General features: G+C 36.9%; 2 protein-coding genes across 2 annotated transcripts; both read left to right on the top strand.

Moving 5' to 3' along the window:
• The first annotated feature begins 336 nt into the window (after positions 1 to 336).
• Positions 337 to 4304, top strand: LOC121785075 (V-type proton ATPase subunit H-like). The gene is made up of 11 exons (XM_042183413.1): positions 337 to 467; positions 636 to 761; positions 1248 to 1350; positions 1432 to 1504; positions 1778 to 1843; positions 1930 to 2044; positions 2813 to 2974; positions 3107 to 3232; positions 3334 to 3459; positions 3533 to 3712; positions 3847 to 4304. Exons 1-11 carry the CDS (start codon positions 432 to 434, stop codon positions 4093 to 4095), a joined length of 1362 nt encoding a protein of 453 aa, XP_042039347.1. The 5' UTR covers positions 337 to 431; the 3' UTR covers positions 4096 to 4304.
• A 1245-nt stretch (positions 4305 to 5549) lies between these two features.
• On the top strand, positions 5550 to 14016 carry LOC121784055 (sister chromatid cohesion 1 protein 4-like). Its single transcript, XM_042182238.1, has 16 exons — positions 5550 to 6293; positions 6775 to 7036; positions 7383 to 7480; positions 7562 to 7605; positions 8066 to 8112; positions 8181 to 8268; positions 8475 to 8784; positions 8866 to 9348; positions 9624 to 10022; positions 10128 to 10272; positions 10401 to 10537; positions 11004 to 11836; positions 12101 to 12134; positions 12542 to 12650; positions 13085 to 13214; positions 13627 to 14016. Exons 1-16 carry the CDS (start codon positions 6170 to 6172, stop codon positions 13723 to 13725), a joined length of 3342 nt encoding a protein of 1113 aa, XP_042038172.1. The 5' UTR covers positions 5550 to 6169; the 3' UTR covers positions 13726 to 14016.
• Positions 14017 to 15512: the final 1496 nt, after the last annotated feature.

Raw genomic sequence — 15512 nt, 5'->3', positions numbered from 1 at the left:
TTATATGGTTCAAGATTTTAAAAAATTCAGAATATACATTTTCACACATAAACCGTCAATTTTAAATCATTGATATTTTTTTGGAGAAAATATAAATGTAGTAATGAATAATTTGATGTAAAACTTGATCCAATTACAAGCCCAAGTTGTTTGATAATTCATAAATGGGTGAATGTCACAGCTAAATTGGGCTAATACCTTTAGTATTCATTTATAATTATTTGGATTTCGACCCGGTTCCATTTACCCGTTTGTAGCGAAATGCATTGGCCCGACCCGCAATAATTGAATAAACAATTTAATAATCCATTAATCCAAAAATCACATAACTACCATTTTGTGTTTGATTGGTTTCTGCTGCACACCCTCTCTCTCTACACCGGCGAACTTTCTCTCTCTAGATTCCGATCTGTTTCACACAAACTCCGAGAATGCCATCGGACCGCTGGGAGCTCTCCTCCGACGAGGTACGCCGCCGCCTGTTCATACACTTCGCATGTATGCATATGCTCAATTTAATATGTTAAGGGCTCCAAAATTGGCTGATTGATTTCCAAAATGGTGGGAAATGCCAACATTTCATGGGAGGCGTGCGTGATTTGTTGTGTTGGTGATGCTATTGATTTTGTGTGAAGGTATTACGGAGGGATATTCCGTGGGAGACGTACATGACGACTAAGCTGATCACGGGGACCGGTCTTCAGCTGCTGCGGCGGTATGATAAGAAGCCGGAGGCATACAAGGCTCAATTGCTTGACGATGTAATCATCTTAGTGCCTAATTGTGTAGATATTTGTTTCCGAAGTTGTGTGGTAGAATGATTTGCAAGTTGTTTTGTGATTTATTTGTCCGATAGCATGCGTTTGGAATGAATTGTTTGCTAATAAGTCGTCGGTTGAGGAATTCGAACACACGAACATATTTCATGGGGGAAGGGGGTTGTTGAGCCAAGGCATGATGTGTTTTTTTTCCCTAATGAATAGTATAACAAAGGAAAAAATTAAGCTATTCCACAGTTGCCTTTGTTATTATGAATCGTGAGTAAACTTTGATAGGAGTTTATTTTATGTTCTGGCATGTGGTTTCCATGATTGGCTCTGTATTAGCTCTGGTAGTTATGCCTATGACTTATTGAAAGTTCAAATGAACACTCGAGAGGGATGGGGGATCAGTTGATATGTTTGTAAATCTCTGCAATACATAATCCTCTGGGAACAGTACTTTGATGTTTGGGAAAATTGTTGCAGGATGGTCAGTCTTATGTTCGGGTCTTCGTGAGCATTTTACGTGACATATTCAAGGAAGAAACCGTGGAATATGTTTTAGCTCTTATTGATGAAATGCTTTCAGGTGAGGGACAAACTATACATGATTATCAATTGAATTTTGCGATATCAACTGGCTGAGTTTTTCTTTCTTATTCCATGGCAGCAAACTCCAAAAGAGCTAGACTGTTTCATGATGAGTTGCTCTCCAATGACGATATTTATGAGCCTTTCCTGAGGCAAGGATTCTGATCCTGCTACTTTTGCATCGACAGTCATGAGAATGTCAACTAAGATATAACCAATAACATGTTGATTTAAGTGCTGCTATGTATCCTCGTCTTTTACTTTTGCTCTAACAACTGCTGTTACTTTTAATTCATATGTCAAAGTGTTTTCACTTGCATGTAAATGAGCTGGATTGTTGACACTGAATGAAACAACATTGTCATGTGTAAAGAGGTTCTTTATGCCATTGTATAATGGATGACTAGCACTCATTTCTTTTGCAGATTACTCTGGAAAGGCAACTGGTTTATACAAGAGAAGAGTTGTAAGATACTTTCTATGATAGTAGGGTATGGATCGACAAACATACCTAACTTCGCATGCAAACTATATTGGTCATTCTCATGCTTAACTTTTTATATTTTATTAATTCCAGTGAAAGGCCAACAGCGCATGAGACTGGCACCTCTAATGACGCTTCAAATTCAAAGAAGGAAATTACTACTACAGACGAAGTTTTTAAGGGGCTGATTGAGTGGCTTTCGACTCAGGTATATGCTCTCAAATCTTTATTTATTAGTTTAGTATGCAAATGACAGAGGTACTAAACATGTTGAATGGGACTTTTTATACTATTATATTCCTTTTCCATCGTGTCAAAGGAAGCTTTAGCAATGGGAGAATAATTCATATATTTACTCAAATAAATTTAATACGTTGACTGAACAAGCTGTGGTACAATTTGAATTTGAGTGGATACTTTAACATATCTGCTTTTGGACGTTTTGCGTGATAATATAATATACACACAGTCATCATGAAACCAATCTGCTTTATATTAAGGTGGATGTAGTTACACTTCTGATGTGAACATGCAACTCTGTATATTTTTTACTTTTCAAAAGTGATCTGCTTGATTAGGTCCGATATGAAAGGGAACTTCTGGTATTGAGTAATGCTGATCATCTTTTGGTGATATAATCTGCTAGTGGAGTAAGTAGCCTTTCATTTTTATAAGATGAACTGACATTCTAAAAGGCAACTTCGCAATGGTCTAAGCTACTACCGGGGCATCTATTTTTGAATATTTTAAAGGATAACCTAAAAAAGATTTGGTGTCAGGTAGACCCATTTCAGTTTAAAGTTTCATGTAGCATAAGAATTTTAATAAGTTACATTATTGGGTGTAAAAGACTTATATGTTAATTTAGTTGAATCGAGTACAACGAAAATAAACTGGTGAATATACCAAGAGATATTTCACCCGATATAATGTTTCTCTCAGGCTCTCAGCAATCCTTGTCTTTCTGCATTTACAGCTGAAGAAGCCATCTCATCCTACCCGTAGCGTTCCCACAGCTATTAGTTCTCTTTCAGCTCTACTGAAAGAATCTTCTGCACGATCTTTATTTGTTCAAGAAGATGGAGTGAAGTTACTCATTCCTCTGATTACTCCAGTTTCCAACCAGCAATCCATACAAGTAAAACTGATATACTCCAAACCATGCCTTTTCAGAGTCCTGAGTTGGTTGTTAGGCTTTAGATTTTAACGTACATAAGTAGAGTTTCCAATTTTTGTGATGCATCAGTTCTCATAATTGGATTTGAAACAGCTTCTCTATGAAACATGCTTTTGTGTCTGGGTCCTATCTTACTATGAACCTGCAATCGAGTACCTGGCTACTTCTAGGTCCTTGCCACGGTTGATTGAAGTTGTCAAGGGATCCACAAAAGAAAAGGTGATTTCAGTTTTGTCTTTTTGACCAATTCATGGATATACGTTTCAGAATTTTGAGTTCATGTTTTTCTCTCTGGGCAAAACTCTATCGACTTATGGTAGGTTGTCAGGGTAGTTGTCTTGACCCTCAGAAATTTGCTGAACAAAGGGACTTTTGGTGCTCAAATGATAGACCTCGAATTACCACAGGTTGTTCAGAATTTGAAAGGCCAAGCATGGAGTGATGAGGTGAGTGATACTGGTTCTCTGTTACAGATATTTGATTTTCCTTCTCACTTTCTGGTTCTCACTTTTTCTGCAGGATCTAATCGAAGCTCTGAACCAACTGGAACAAGGTTTGAAAGATAACATTAAGAAGCTAAGCTCGTTTGAGAAGTATAAGCAGGAAGTCCTCCTCGGACATCTTGATTGGTCTCCCATGCATAAAGATCCTATTTTCTGGAGGGAGAACATCACTAGCTTTGAAGAACATGATTTCCAGGTTCGAACTCTCTGTGACTAGACGCTTCCTGGACTTCTTGCCCTCTGTTATTCACCTTTTGCAATGGCATGCATTAATTTGAGCATAATGATCTCTTATGACTGAAAACTGATATACTTCATACACCGTGATAGGTGCTAAGGGTCCTTATAACAATTCTGGACACGTCCAACGATCCTAGGACACTTGCTGTCGCCTGCTATGATCTCTCACAGTTCATTCAGTGCCATCCGGCTGGGAGAGTCATTGTCAAGGACCTCAAGGCGAAAGAGCGCGTGATGAAACTGATGAACCATGGAAACACAGAAGTCACCAAAAATGCCCTGCTTTGCATCCAGAGGCTATTCCTCGGTGCCAAATATGCAAGCTTCTTGCAGGTTTAGACTTATTTGTTCGTAGAAGTTTTTCGAATTTCTCAAGTATGTTTTCACTGAGGATTTGAATATTTCGCGATATTATAATCTGTTACTGTTTATATATTTCTTGTTCACGACACAATAAGATGTAGCTTCGCATCTGTATTTCAAATATGTATCAATAATGATCTTCATATAATGTTGAATGCTGTCAGTACTTGGATGGTCGGTTGAAATCTCTCTCTCTCCCTCTCTCTCTCTCTCTCTCTCTCTCTCTCTCTCTCTCACGCACACACATATCATCATCATCTTTGCTGTGCTAATGAGTAATGAAGATAGAGTTGTGAGCTCCAAAATCTGAGTGGAAAATCTGAGTTTAATGTATTTTTTATAAATTACACGTATGAGATTCCTTTGTGGCTATTTTCTTTGTTGAGAGGGGAGTATATTGAGTTATGTAGCTAACTCGATTTTGACAAAATAAAATTTTGGATATATTTTTAAATGTACGGGGTAATAAATTAACTCATTTAAAATGCTTCAAGATTTTAACTCGGTCATGTTGCGACATGTGCACAGTGAAGGGAACTTTGCTGCTTATTACTTGGAGTATCATATTATGCTTATTTGGTGCACAACGACATTCGTACGCTGAAGAATCCACCCACAAAGCTTAATATTTGACTTTTTCTTTTAAAAAAAGTAATATGGTAAGTTAAAAAGAAATAATACTAGTAAGTAGTATAGTAAGTAGATAATTGACATCACTATTAGTTTTGGAACGAAATTTCATGAACTTTTAATATGGTATTAGAATGGGTCGTTCACTATCAATCAAATTTAACCGACCTATCAATAGTCAACTCGACGAAGAACTTATCAACTCGATCATAAAAAAAAGCCAGCCGACCATGACAAATATTAATAGCTTAAAAAGGACATGAGTGCTTAACATAACTTATTTGCTATATTAAATTATCGTTTTATACTACTATCTAGTTGTGGATTTAATTCCATAACAATGGTTTCCCAAATTATATAATTAAAATATACTCCATTATTCTACTACTACTAATTAAACCTCCTCTAAAAAAACTCTCTTTATCCACCAAAAAATTGAAACAATTATCTTATTAGACATTCGTAGAATATTTCATCTAAATAGTAAACAAATTTTAACTACATTCGACCATGACTTGATAAATACTTCAACCATGCTATATTTTTTTCAACAACAGCATAAGATTTTTCATACTACTAATAAATTTTGGAGATTAATTGTTGAATTAAGTAGACTGTTAAAACAATGATTTGACCACGTAATAAATCCGCGGCAGCCAACGCTTAACCCATCTAATCTACACCGTTGATTCTTCAGTCTCGCTGGTTGGAAAGATCTGGACCGTCCATGCTTACTACGCAGTAGATTCTACTCCGTAGAATAGCACGAATTATTTTACGGCTCCAAAACCAAAAGGCGCTGTCATTTGTACTTAGAACTCCCGAAATAATTTCGTCAAAAAAAAACCCGGCAAAAAATTTCACTCAGATTGCACAAAATTCGTGATTCGCGCTCTGATTTCACTCTACCTGAGCTTACGGATCACTTTTATGCATGAATCTATCCACAAGCAGCTGTCTTCGCGCTCTCTGTCGATCGCTTTCGATCTTAGCTGGGAGTGAAGACTCTCCGAGGTTGAATTGGGGTTAATTGAGTTAGTTGAGCTGATAATTTCGGTAAATTATTGATCCTGGGACAGTTTAATTAGGTTGGTGTGGTATTTAGCTGTCGATGCGTATTCTAGGGTTTGGTTGTTCGAAGTCTGCTTTGGGAATAGGAATTGAAAGTAGGTTGTGCTTGATTTTGCATGGAAGTCCTGACTGAATTGGAAAGTTTGGTTCTTTAATTTAGTTTCTTTATTAAGTTTTGTTTTTCCCCCCAATTCTTTTGGGGTGTGGTGTAAATTTAGGGTTGTGAAAACTGTGAATGTGCACAGATTGAAGAGTTAGAAGAAAAACAACGTCTTGAAGTAGCTGTGCTGTTGTTTTTTGTGAGAGTAGAATAATTGTTGACTGGAATTGGAAGTGGTAGGAAAGGAAAATGTTTTACTCACAGTTCATATTGGCGAAAAAGGGGCCGCTGGGAACGATTTGGATAGCTGCGCACTTGGAGCGTAAGCTTCGTAAGAATCAGGTTGCTGATACTGATATTGGAGTTTCTGTAGGTGAGTTTTTAATGTATCGCCAATAATGTGACTTTTCTCTTGTTTTTGTCGTTTACGATGCCCAGTCGCCCATAGACTGGATGCCGGGCAAGGTAGATGTGCATCTTAGGTATCGAGTATAGCCTTTTATTGTTTGAGGTGCCTTTTTTTAATCATTATTCCTATTTCACATGTTGTATTAGCAATCTTGAATCCAATCTGCATCTTTTTAGAAGGCATAAAATAGTTATAGATTCTATGCAATAATTGAAGCACTACTTGTTTGCATCCAATCCAACTCATCTATAACTAATTCACCTACCTTTCTGCATTTTTCAACCGCTAATTACAAATGGAAATTCACGGACCCACAGAATGAAAACTTTTTCTTTGGGACACATACTTATTTTAGCCGCTATTCATTGTTTTTAGTGGATATTCATTGTTTCCCATGCTACCTATTTAAGTCTCCTGATAAATGCATATTGCTTATATAATACAGATTCAATTCTTTCCCCCGATGTGCCAATTGCACTTCGTTTGTCCAGCCATCTCCTGCTTGGTGTGGTGAGGATCTACAATAAAAAGGTGAACTACCTCTTTGACGATTGTAGTGAGGCTTTGCTCAAAGTTAAGCAAGCTTTTCGATCTACTGCTGTCGATCTACCTCCAGAAGAGTCAAAAGCACCATATCACTCCATTACATTGCCGGAGAAATTTGATCTTGATGACTTTGAGCTGCCAGATAGCGACATTTTCCAAGGGTTTGTTCAACATATTAATTTCTTCGCCTTGCAAATTTTGCAAATGGTCTTGATGATTTCTTTAAAGCTGCACTGGCAGAGGATTTATGGATTTTCCCACTAATTAAGATTGGGATCTACTAGTAAACTTCTAAATTGTCTACAAACACAAATTTTGGGTTAAATGAATAAACAGACGGTCGAATACTGAAAATAGATTGTTCTCTCTTAAAGACATAGAAATTGTAAGATTGGAGATAGCAGAATCCGTTGGCTGATATCTCTTGCAGCTTTGCCAATATTTCCCTAGATTTTGTTATCGCATTTTTCGAATCCTTTTCTAACATGGCAACTGTAATATTTTCAGTAACTATGTCGATCATCACATTAGTTCAAGAGAGCAAATCACTCTTCAAGATACAATGGATGGTGTCAGTTACTCCACATCAAAGTTCGGGCTGGACGGTTAGTAATAAGATTGGGCTAGCATTTACTGTAATGATTCTACATATTCCCTTTTAAATGTTTTTCTTCTGTTTTTCTCAGAGAGATTTGGTGATGGTGATATGACTGGATTGGACCTGGAAGAGGTGCACTTCTGATGTTCTTATTATGTTCTGTTCTTATTCATTTTGTTTGATAGGTTATGAATAGATCTTAAAACTAATCCTGATTATGGAACACAAAGATTAGTAAGATATTAGTTAGCTTTTGGTTGACTGGCAAGTAGTCAAAGAATCACATCTTAGATGGTTAGGATAAGTGCATATGATACCTGTAGATGCTCCAGTTAGTTTTATCAACTCTGATTAGTAAGGGGAGGGGAAGGCTCAAAGTACTCATAAAGAAACTGTTTAAGTAGAACTTTTTGTTCTTGATTATGAATTAGGACAATGTTTCAATTTTCAAACTTTCGAAAGAATACAACTGCGTGATGTGGTCATATAGCTGACCTGACGTAGTGGGATAGGATTAGGTAGTTCTGTAATATTGTTAAATATTACTAGTATATTAGCTATTTTGTTGTTTCTCATCGACAATTGCATGCAGGAATTGTTAATGGAGAAACTTGGTACTGCAGAACCTGCCGATGAGGGGTAAGCTTCACATCAACTTTCTGACAAAGAGTACAGGTTTCTCAGAGCCACACTCTTTCTGATTTCAGGGCGGATCCACGGACATCTTTTGGATCAACATTGACTCCTAAGCAAGACCAACATCCTGAAGATATGGGTACTAATTCGGAAGCCATGGTAGGTGCTTTTGCGCTATAAGAATTTCTGGTGGATGGTTGAGGTGACAATTCATCTTTGTTACCATTTTTTTTAAAATAAGTCAGCCAATAAACCATTGTTGCTTTTCAATTGGTTTAGATTTTAGATGATGCAACCACAAAAGGGAGTGTTGGTCCATGGTATCTGAAGAATGCACTCAGTGATCTTGTTCTTCTTTTTCGCAGGTTGATGGTGGTGGTGCATGCGCCGATGTACTGGACTATGCACATGCTCCTTGTACTCCTAGACTGGAGGATGAGCCAATTTTTTCTAAAGTTCAAGAAGCTTCTGCATGTGATGATCATCTTGAATCGGAATATCACATAACTGGGTCCACTACGAGGGAGAACATGGATACAGCTCCTTATGAGGATAAACAAGAGGTGAAATGGTGTTCGCAGAATGATATGATTACAGATGCAGTACCTCAGGGGCCACCTGCGGAGAACGGATACCTGTCAGGTGGATTGAAAGCCAAAGAAACAGGGCGACAAGGTGAATTTCATTGAAGACAATGTTGAATTTGGTGCTTTGGTGGAATCTATAATAGTAAAGCTCATTTTGCTCATTTTTTAGGTCAAACAGAATCCATAAAACAGGCTTCGGAATGCACTAGTGAGATCATTAAAGAATCTGATGTTCCAGAGCAAACTGAAGCCATCAACAACAGTGATAAGAATGGTTTGGTTTCAATTGATGAAGCTCACCGCTACGGCCCGAGTCCCAATGAAGTTGGTCCAGGAGTTTCTGAAGGTGCGTCAGCAGAAAATGTACAACCTCTTGATATTGAAGCTCCTTCTGATGAACAGCAAAAATCATGTCGTGATGAAGCAAGGTTATCTTCAGAAGACCAAAATGGACTTATTTTAGGGAAGCCCGAAAACCTTGATGCTCATGACCAAGTCTCAGCTACTGAAACTAATGTTTTGAGGCCCTGTAGTTCTATCCAGGACCAAGATGGTGCATTAAAACCCGCAGTTAGCCCTACATATGATGGTGATGTCAATTCTGTCATCTACGTTGAAGCAAATGATGGAGGAGAAGAGACAGCAAAGCTAGGTTTGTGTAGTGCATGCAAAACTGTTAAATCTCCTATTATAGCACACGTGCATATCTATAGCAAGGAAATTGCATTATATGCCAAAACTCATAGCTATATGCTGTCAATTTTCTCTGCCCCTGGCAAATTACTTGAGCATGAAACAAAGATAATTCTTAGAAAAAACATAGTTTCTATAGAAAGTATGGCTTCTTATTTATTCCCAGCCTTATTTGTTATAATTGACAATTTGATGGTGAAGGCCTTCAATTAATTGTTGCATTTGATTTCTCAGGTCAAGTGCATTTTTTAAATATCAGTTCAGAAGAAAATACGAAGGAAAACAAAGTTCAACATGATGCATCGGGTGAAGATATTCTAGTGGCTGCTGTTGAAGCTGATGGTCTGGCAAATGCAACCACTGAGCTGCCTGCTCCTGAAAAACTTCTTTCAGTACCAGAAGGACATATGGAGTTGCATAGTGGCATGATGATGGAAGTTATCCCCGGGGACTTTGAGGGTCTTTATGAAGATGACGCTGGGAGCAAAACTGCTGCAGGCAGAAAGCGTACTTTTACTGAAAGTACACTAACGGAACAGAGTCTTAACTCAGTTGAATCGTCAAGACAAGTCCGTTTTAAACGAACGACAGGATCAGTTCCAGATGATGATGATTTACTTTCTTCTATTTTAGGTATATCGAACTTCATGTTTTTATATTGCACTAGCTTGCCTTATTGAGGCAGTTGGTACATTTCCCCTAATAGCTTGTGAACTTGATGAGAAATTATCATCTCAGTTGGAAGGAATACGTCAATGTTGAGAGTAAAGCCAACACCTCCTCCTTCTGAAGTGACATCTATGAAGCGCCATCGAGCTGCGCCTCGGTCTGGTGGTCCCAAAAGAAAAGTTCTTATGGATGAAACAATGGTTTTGCACGGCGAGTATGCTCTCTATTTTTTTGTTATTGTTAACTGGCTCGTTTGCCTACTCTTTTTTTTTGCCTGAACTTACCTACTTGATCGCTCAGCTATTTATTCTAGTGAAAACTTATATTGCTCTATCTTGCTAGTGCCATACGGCAACAGCTGACCAACACAGAAGACATTCGTCGTGTTAGAAAGAAAGCTCCATGCACACTCTCTGAAATATCAATGATACAGAAACAACACATGGTCGATGAAACTTTACTTGAGCCTGTATTTACTGGTGAGTTTGTAATGTGCTAACGTTGACATTTTACCTTCTTTACTATATCTTTTTGTCGAAGCTCAATGTTGAGTTCTTCAGTTACTAATGCTGGTCTTTATCATTTGAAAATCTGTAAGCACTTATTGAATTTTTATTTTTTTCCCTTAAATTTTTGTTGTGGGTACTGCGTAGAGGTTTGGTCATTTGAGTTTAAATGTATCTAAGACCTCTAAGCACAAACCGTGCCTTAAAAAGTCTTCTCTGAGTATCTGCACAATTTTGAGGCCTCGCTGCTTGGATCTACTTGAATGTAACATTATTGGTATCTAGTTTGTGTTAAATTGAGTGAATTTGTTTGCTTATTTGTTCCTTAGCCTTCTACTGTTTCAGCTGGTTATTTGCTATTGATTGATGATATTGCTGAAATGAAGGATGTTGGAGAAAGTGCCATGTGATTACTTTATTGTGTTGTTTGGTTTTGTAGGCATGTCAGTTGAATTGACATCTTTGCACAATCGTGTATATGATTTGGGTCGGATCAAGGTCTGTCAGCATGAAGTACATAATGCATCTCCACAAATTGTGAGTGACCTGAGGCAGCCTTCCCAAAATGATGAAAATATTAATCTCCCTGAAACTATGGTTGAACCAGACATAAATTCCCACCTCGAAAAGTCTGGTGCTTGTCTTGAAACTGTGGTTATGGATGAAACAGCTGAGCCATGTGATAATCATCTTCTGAGTGAAAATAAGATAGAGGAAGTTGATTACACAAGTGCAGCAGTCAATGAAGAGTGGACCGAGCCTACAACTGTGGATGCTGCTCTAATAGATTCTGGTGCTACTAGTGATATCCTTCATGCTTCAGATGTTATCGTTCAGGCAGCTTCTATAAATGAATCTGAAGGTACAAATGCATATGCGGACAAAGATGAAGCTGTCGTTCTTGATCAGAGGGAAGCTGTGCCCTCAGATGAATTGGAATTTGCAGAAATTAATCATGAACAAGCAATGGGGAATGAAGGGAAAGACAAAGATGGCTATGGGGGTGAGTGTGAAACTGAACTTGGAGTGAAGGATTATGGTCTGCCAGAGATGACACAAGATGCCGCTGCTTGCTATGGAGGGCCAGAATACCATGTTCAGGATGAAATTTACAGTACTACATCTAAAGACCAGCTAGACTTGGAATTTCCATATACAGGATTCGAAAGCATGCTGCAAGGTGGCTCAATGGATCAATGCAAGGACCCTGAAGCTTATCAACTTCATATGATGGATGGAGAAATATCTGTTTTTGACCTGCATGATCGAGATGTAAGTTTCCTTTATCAACTAAACATCTTAATCATGAGAATGTCAAGACGAACATGTAATTGTTGAAGAAAGCTTACAATGTAGTTATTCTTTCTAAAATGCTTCAAATGATTCATATCAACGAATGATGTTGACCTTCCATATTTGAACCTATTTCTAGGTTTCGTTTTGGGCTATCGTGTCTCTGAGCCCGCTCTGGATTTCTTTTCTTTTTTTGTTTTTGAACTTTGATTAGATTCTGACAATCTTGTCTATATGATGCAGGAACTCAATTATTTGGCTGAAGGAAATGATACAGGTTTGCTTGAACTTCTTAATCAACCTGTTCATACCCCATGTGGGAACTGGAAAATAAGATATATAGCCATATAGGTCTCTGTGTGTTATTTATCGACTGATGTAGAAAATACCAACAATGAACAATTGCTTGAGGATTCATTTCTATTAAGAGATTAGCATAAATTTTGAATATCTTTTGTTTGTTGAGCAAATATTTAGGAAATTGAGGTTAAATAGTAAATGCACTCTTGATTGTGCCCGGTCATTGAGATCCCTGATATTATGATTCTTTTCAGTTGCTCTAGTGTCGTAATCCATGATGTTGCTTAGCATCTCTCTTTAGTCTGTTGGATATTAGCTCACACTTCTACTATCTCCTTTTTAAGCTTACATATGCTTGGCTTATATATCTTGTACTACTTTCAGACTTTCTAAATGTTGATGACGATGACTTGGCTGAAATGGCTGATGACTATATGCCTGATGCTGAAGACACACGACATAATGAGAACATCGGGTGGTCTTCTCGTACAAGGTAATTAGAATTGAGGATGAGCTGAATTTTAATTATGATTTTAATTTCATGCGAGTCAATTAGAATAAGTTTTGATTTTGATAACTATCCATGTTCGTGTAAAAGTCCTTAACTGGTAATTGCTCATTTCGTGTCCCCCTTCATTCAAGAAGATTTATCTTTTCCCAATAATTTGTTTTTCTGTATTACATGTACTTCTCATCACTGGATTTTATAGTAGAAAGTTAGAATTAGTGTTGGAACTATTGCTGTCGTGCAAAATCCTAAACTGATAATTGCTCATTTGTATCCCTTTCATTCAACGAAGAATGATCTTTTCCCAATGATTGCTCATTTGTATTACATACTTTTCATCACTGGCTTTTCACCACTAGAAAGTTTTTTTTATTAATATCGGGACAAGGATTGGTTTCTAATTACATCTGAGTTTACAGAGCTGTTTCCAAGTATCTACAATCTGCATTTATTAAGGAGGCAGGGTGTGGAAGGGCTTCTCTTTCCTTGGACAGCCTCTTAATCGGAAAATCACGCAAGGAAGCATCGAGGATGTTTTTCGAAACACTGGTAAGCTCTTTCACTTTGAGCTAACCTATTATGATCTTCATGTACTTCAAACCTTTATGTTATATTATTGCAACCAGTCTTCATTTCGCTTATTCTTAATTATGCCCGAACTTTCCCTAAATGGTGATTTTTCAGTCAGATTATAGCATGTACTTATATCCATTGTTCACTTAATAGCCCAATCTAAATTTTCGGGCAACTTAAGTTAACGTGTCTTTGAAAAACAGCCATCAAAATAAATGATATTTCCGCAAACAACCTGAAATGCTTTTAAAAATGCTGAAAAACCAACGAAAAACTCCTCAAGTTGCCAACTTATGTTATATTTGTACTAAATTTAAGTCCGGGTTATGACCTACGAGCAATCTTCTCTATTTTACTCGAACTTTTGTTGACTTAAACATTGTTGCAGGTCCTTAAAACAAGAGACTACATCCACGTGGAAGAGCCAATTGCGTTTGGTGACATAACCATAAGACCGCGAACGAGGCTGATGAAATCTGATTTCTAAACCTTCTATGCTGGAAAATTTCGGAAACATATTCGAGAACAAGATGAGAATTCTGGACTGCAGGATCTCAGGCTTAATTATTCTGTTCTCTCTCTGTTTTGTTTGTGGCAGCTAGATTCATTTTTTTCATGTGATGCTTTAAGTCAGAGATGCTAACTGACTAATTAGGTTGCTGTTACATGTAACTGTTTGTTCAACTCAGTAGATTGTTTTACCCAATCATACAATATCTTGTATTTATATGTATATATTTATACATATCTACCATGTAATATCAAGTTTTTGTGGCAATTAATGTTGCTTTTAGATTGTTCTGCCTCTAATCCTCGGATTTTTTACCGTTGTCCTGGCTCGGACTTTGTTCGAACAAAAAACTGGATAAACCCAAATTTTCCGAGTCCCTTTCTTGTTCTAGAGCGTAAACATGTTTTGAAATCATACTAGTGGTCATGTCTTGTTCTCGAGCATGATAGTGACCGACTAAGTTGGTTGCCGTATGAATGCAAAGGGTATATGGTTCCAAAACTGTCGGTTTTGGTTCTGAAAATAGGAATTGTAACCGGACCGTGAAGGGTCCATATGGTTTTCGTTCATAGCAAATGTTTTTTTTAATATTAAAAATTCCTTTGAACCGGTTTCATTGTTGGTGGTTCACAACTGAATTGGCTGATTTTTCCCATCATAATAGTTCACCGGTTCAAATGTTCGAACCGGATCGAGCCAAGCTCTAGTTTACGGTTGAACTAGCCGATCTAATTTTTAAAACACTGCTTAGAAACATTTTTCACCAAAAAATCAACAGATTTGAGAGTGTTTTACCAAACGTGAATAGTCAAGTTTTGGATATTTTGACAAAAGCAGTAAGTTTACAGAAGTGGAGCATTAGTAATCTGTCCAATCAAGCAAAGAAAATAAATTAAATGTAGTTGATTGTTTTCTAATTCATTGTCAATTTTTCATATTAAAAAGCATTGAAGTAATGATTAGAAAATTGTTCAATATATCAAAGCATTCATCGACAGCAACATCAAATGGGAGAAAAAAAAATTCACACTTCATAAATTTTGGCAAGGGGAAACAGATATATCGATTGAAATATATTAGGTTGAATAGTTGATATGTAATTTTAGGTTTATTACCGATTATATAACACTCAAGTTCAATTATTTAACTCAAAAATTACTACTTCGCTGCAAGATTACAGGGATGTGTGTAGTAAATTAAGGTGTCGGGCGTAATCCTGGACGTGAAGAATAAAATACAAAAGGTTTCTTGATTCATTTTCAAATTTTCTTAGGATTTTATCTATTCACACGTTTCACTAAGATTTGCAAAAATTGAAAAAAAAATAATAAAATAGAATATTAATATATAAAATATAAATAAATAAAACTTGCTTGAACATGAATAACTCCCTTTGGTATTTTACGTGTACTTTTACGTGCACCAATACGTACGTTTCTACGTAAACCTGTTCTCGGTATAGCTTTTGCCATTATTGTATCATCTCATAAATATGAGTCAGAAATATATGGATATATCCATTTCATGTCAAAACAGATTCTTTATTTGTACGCTGAGCCCACAGGGAAGGAAAGATTATTTAACTCTAAGACGTAGAAAACACATACTAAAAGGTGATTTGTTTTGAAGGTTTTGATTTTCAAAAGTTGATGACAAAATTAAGCTACAAGTTAACTAAAGAAAGACTATTCAAATAGGAAAATATGTCACTCCAAGTTGCTCGCTAGGCTTGTATTGTTCTACACCTTTAACAATAAAACATA

The sequence above is a fragment of the Salvia splendens genome, chromosome 21 (genome assembly GCF_004379255.2).
Source record: "Salvia splendens isolate huo1 chromosome 21, SspV2, whole genome shotgun sequence".
NCBI lineage: Eukaryota > Viridiplantae > Streptophyta > Magnoliopsida > Lamiales > Lamiaceae > Salvia > Salvia splendens.
Note: the sequence above shows the minus strand (reverse complement) of the source record. Positions and strands in the feature narration are given on the sequence as shown.

Bases quoted from the DNA above. Each gene is read 5' to 3' on its own strand.
- LOC121785075 (XM_042183413.1), top strand. From the start codon at position 432: ATGCCATCGGACCGCTGGGAGCTCTCCTCCGACGAG. The intron at 1,351-1,431 runs GTGAGGGACAAA...ATTCCATGGCAG, and splicing joins TATTGATGAAATGCTTTCAG to CAAACTCCAAAAGAGCTAGA. The intron at 3,233-3,333 runs GTGATTTCAGTT...GACTTATGGTAG, and splicing joins AGGGATCCACAAAAGAAAAG to GTTGTCAGGGTAGTTGTCTT.
- LOC121784055 (XM_042182238.1), top strand. From the start codon at position 6,170: ATGTTTTACTCACAGTTCATATTGGCGAAAAAGGGGCCGCTGGGAACG. The intron at 8,269-8,474 runs GTAGGTGCTTTT...TCTTTTTCGCAG, and splicing joins GTACTAATTCGGAAGCCATG to GTTGATGGTGGTGGTGCATG. The intron at 10,273-10,400 runs GTATGCTCTCTA...CTATCTTGCTAG, and splicing joins ACAATGGTTTTGCACGGCGA to TGCCATACGGCAACAGCTGA.